At 35.6% G+C, this 4134-nt stretch overlaps 1 protein-coding gene across 1 annotated transcript; it reads left to right on the forward strand.

Annotated features, from left to right (window-relative positions):
• The first annotated feature begins 2043 nt into the window (after positions 1-2043).
• On the forward strand, positions 2044-2598 carry Ifne (interferon epsilon). The gene has a single exon (XM_076843383.1). It carries the CDS (start codon positions 2044-2046, stop codon positions 2596-2598), a length of 555 nt encoding a protein of 184 aa, XP_076699498.1.
• Positions 2599-4134: the final 1536 nt, after the last annotated feature.

Consider the following 4134-nt stretch of genomic DNA (forward strand, 5'->3'; position numbering starts at 1 on the left):
AAGTGACACAAATGATAGAATTATCAGACAAGGAAATTAAAACACACACTATAAATTACCTTATTTGTCCTATGAAGTAAAGGAAAGCAAGAAATGATATCAAAAAGAAACAAATTCAACACCTAGAGATGAAAAAAATATATCTTATATGATAAATGTACTCGATCAACTGAAGAGCAGATAACATATTACAGAAGAAAATATCAATGAACTTAAAGACAGACATAGAACGTGTGAACGATAAGATCACAAGTTCAAAGCAAGCCTGGGCAACTAGTGAAACTTTGTCTCAAAAAATAGAGTGGAGTTGGCGTGGGAGTGGTCTGGGGATGTAGTTGAGCACCCTGGGTTCAATCCACAGTAACACACACACACACAAATAAATAAATATATAGATAGATAAATAAATAAAAGATTTACCATAAGTCTTCTTTCTGGTTGTCTATCTGTGTGTCACTCACTCTTTCTTGGGTAAGCTGACAGTTGATTCTATTTAATGATACCGACTAAGTGATACCAACACAGAGTTGAGCTAGTATAAATGAGATTACACATGTGTTTGTTTTCAACGCTTTGGGATTCACCCAACAGATGCCTGAAAAGAAATAATCAAAAATAATATTTAATATCCTATATTGCTTCATGGCAGAACATATAAATTCACTCTAAATCAACACTTATTTATGAAACATCTACTATTGTTGTATAGATAGTAAAAAGTATGAGTGTTTATTATATCCTCTTCTGAGGGTTTTAACCTTGGGAGCTTGTAAATAAAAAGGTACAAAGTGTTGTGGGAAGAGTGTACTTATAGCTCCTGGGAGAGATCTAGGCTTCAAAGGGCAAGTAGTGCTTAGTCTTTGCATAGACAACTCCTCAGTGGAGGAAGAAAACAAGGAGATGTTTCAGAGAAAATGTAATCAATGAACACAAACATACCATACACACAGCACAATATATAATATTAGGGCAATAGTGAGTCCTTTTCTCCATCTTAAGTTTGGGTTCCCTCACACTCTATTTAGAGCAATAGTGGGAAGATGGGAAAAATAGATTGGGGGCTTATGCAGGAGGAACCTAGAAGATGGAACTTGGTGTTTGTCATACAAGAGGAATTATTGAGGCAGAGATATTCACATTAGTTTACCATACCTATTGCTACCCTGGGGAATATAGATGAACTAACTACCACTAAATTTCTTCTCAGACATATTTTATCACTTAGAATGTTTCATAACATTTCATTATATGAGGGAACCAAACTATATGTAACCATTCTCCTGTTGTGAAACCTGAAGTTTGTTTCTATGATTCTGCTACTACTGTAGTATCCTAACAGCCTTCTTTTACTATATTTTACTCTTTCACATGTGCCATACGCTTAGATTTTAGATATTATACTGATTGGACAAGATATAAAACAATCTAAAATTGCTGATACATATTTTAAGATTATTTGCTCAAGCACTTATGCAAAACCAGTTATATTTAACACTTTAAATTTAGTAATCTGTATGGATTTTAATTTTTGCCTTTGAGTGCCATGTAGATGCTTCTGAGCCTCTGATAAATATTTCCCCATGAAGGACTACTGCTTTCAAACAAAAAAAGTTTTACTCTCAATAAAAAAAAAAAAACTTTAATAGGGTTGACTAAATATTTAGAAAGCACATTGTGTTAAGTGAAACTTTGTATATAATAAATAATGTGGGTAACAGAAGATCATCTTGGATAACTAGGTTTGTAATTGTCTCAATAAAAGCACACAGTGAGACAAGTTCTTTTGGTTACTTCCTCAAACAACCAACACAATGGGGAAAGTGGAGGAAATGATCCATGAACAGCACAAAAAGGGAACCAGAAAACTTGACGTGTAAACTTGGAGAAATGACAACAATTAGAATCAAACCCAACAACAACAATGACAGAAAAAAAAAAAAAAACACTCCAGAATAAGGTGAGAAGCATGAAAAACAAACATTCCCTAGTACTGGAGTTTAACTAGGTCTGCATAAGAGATAAGTAGTGTATTTGACCTTCACCATGATTCACAAGCAATTCCCTGGCATTGTGTTGGTGCTACTGGTCTTCTTTGTAGAACTGAAACTAGTTCTCCTCCAACAAAGAATAAAGGAAGAGGGTTTACAACTACTGAATAATTTGCAAACCTCATCAATCCAGCAATGTCTGCCATACAGGAAAAATTTCCGGCTTCCTCAGAATTCTGTGAATTTTCACCAGTACCCAAAAGGGCATGTACTGGCCATTCTCCATGAGATGCTTCAGCAGATCTTCAACCTCTTCAAGAAAAATATTTCTCTGGGCAGTGGGGAGGAAAACCACATTCTGATATTCCTCATTGACCTTCACCAACAACTAGAATACCTGGAAACACTCTTGGGATTGGAAGCAGAACAGAAAAGTCATGCCCTGGGGAGTAAGAACCTTAGATTGCAGGTTAAAGCATACTTTCGAAGGATCCATAATTACCTGGAAAGCCAGCGACACAGCAGTTGTGCCTGGACCATTGTTCATGCAGAAATCAACCGGTGTCTGGTCTTTGTATTCAGACTCATCAGACAAGAAATAGACCCTTGACCGGTGTAGAGCAAGAGCCAACCACAGACTTTAAGTGGATAAGGTTGGTGGAAGAGCAAGAGGGCATATGTAGATCATTATTACCTTTTACCATAAAATGATAGCCTTGTTTTGGCTTTGTGTGTGTGTGTGTGTGTGTGTGTGTGTGTGTGTATATATATATATATATATATATATATATATATATATATATATATCAAATTGTGTTTTAATTTTATGTATAATTGACTGTGATTGTTTTTATTTTGCCATGCCACTTTATTTTATTAAACTGTGAGTCACAATAAATTCATTAATAATTCTAATTGGTTCCTCAAATAGATATGTTGTCATAGAAGTTGGTGGGTAGATAGAATGAATATCTAAAACTTGCGTGTTTGTAAAATGACTTAGATTTAATGTTCACTGCAGCATTATTTATAATATCTAAATATAGGAAGCCACCTGAATTATTCTAAATAGAGATAGTTAAGCTGTATTCACATAAAGGAATATCACTCAGCTAGAGAAAAGAATGAGGAGCCTCTTTCTAGACTAAAAAGAGTAAAGAAAAGAAAAAGAAAGGCAAGATACAGAATAGTGCATATAAAATGTTGGGTAAAATGTAAAATAAATTTAATTTACTGTGTAAAAATAAAGAATATATAAGAAATAAATTTCAATGATTACCCGTATTTGTGAAAAAGGAGGGCAAACTGAGAGAAGAAAACAATAAAGGAAAGATTTACACTTCATTTTTATATTTTATTTTTGAATTATGTGACTATTACAAGTTAAAATAATACTTTATAATGTATCTAACAAGTCACAGTTATCAGAAATATGCATGAAGGAGTTTTGTTGGTGAAAGGTCAGAAGAAACAGGATGGGCCAGCCTGTCCTTGGTTGGGATAGCTGGGAGGCAGAAGGCTGGAGAGAAGTAGAGAGCTGGATCCATGTCAAGGGAGAGAGTTCCAGCTTCCTGGAGATGCTGCTGAGAAAGAGATTCTAGCTCTTCTAACTAGGAGCCCTCAGAAATCATCATGGATCAAATGTGGGGCCAGATCACTGAACTTCCTTGAGACTTGGTGACTTTCTCACATTGGCCCCGTGTAGGCAACATAACCAGAGTCCCAAACTTCAGAACTAGTTTCACCACTTTATGTAATGTTCTGTTCAGATTCGTTGCATGATTCAAGACAAAAGTAGTTATTGAAAGTAAAAACTTGCTGAGGAACAAAACATATTCCAGTTCAGTTTAATTAGTGCAATTAAGTAGATTAACTATTGCCTGATGATTCTAGATTTAGTTTGAAAGAGAAGGGTAGGAATTGACTAAGATACTAGAAATGAGACAGTTACCTATGGCAGTTAAAGGAGGTCAGGAAGCGGAGGCTGACAGTCAGAAACAGTTCCTTGCTGACTTCTCACTGAGAGGTGAGCAGGAGCGAACCTGCTTACTCCCAAGTTCACACAGAGAGAGTGACGTGGAGGGAGGAGAGATACCACCCTTGACCACAAATACAAGCCACTTTGTTTCTCATGGGCTGGAGAATT

This window comes from Callospermophilus lateralis, chromosome 2 (assembly GCF_048772815.1).
Source record: "Callospermophilus lateralis isolate mCalLat2 chromosome 2, mCalLat2.hap1, whole genome shotgun sequence".
Taxonomy (NCBI): domain Eukaryota; kingdom Metazoa; phylum Chordata; class Mammalia; order Rodentia; family Sciuridae; genus Callospermophilus; species Callospermophilus lateralis.

What these genes read in the sequence shown, in the direction of transcription:
- Ifne (XM_076843383.1), top strand. Translation starts at nt 2,044, where the DNA reads ATGATTCACAAGCAATTCCCTGGCATTGTGTTGGTGCTACTGGTCTTC.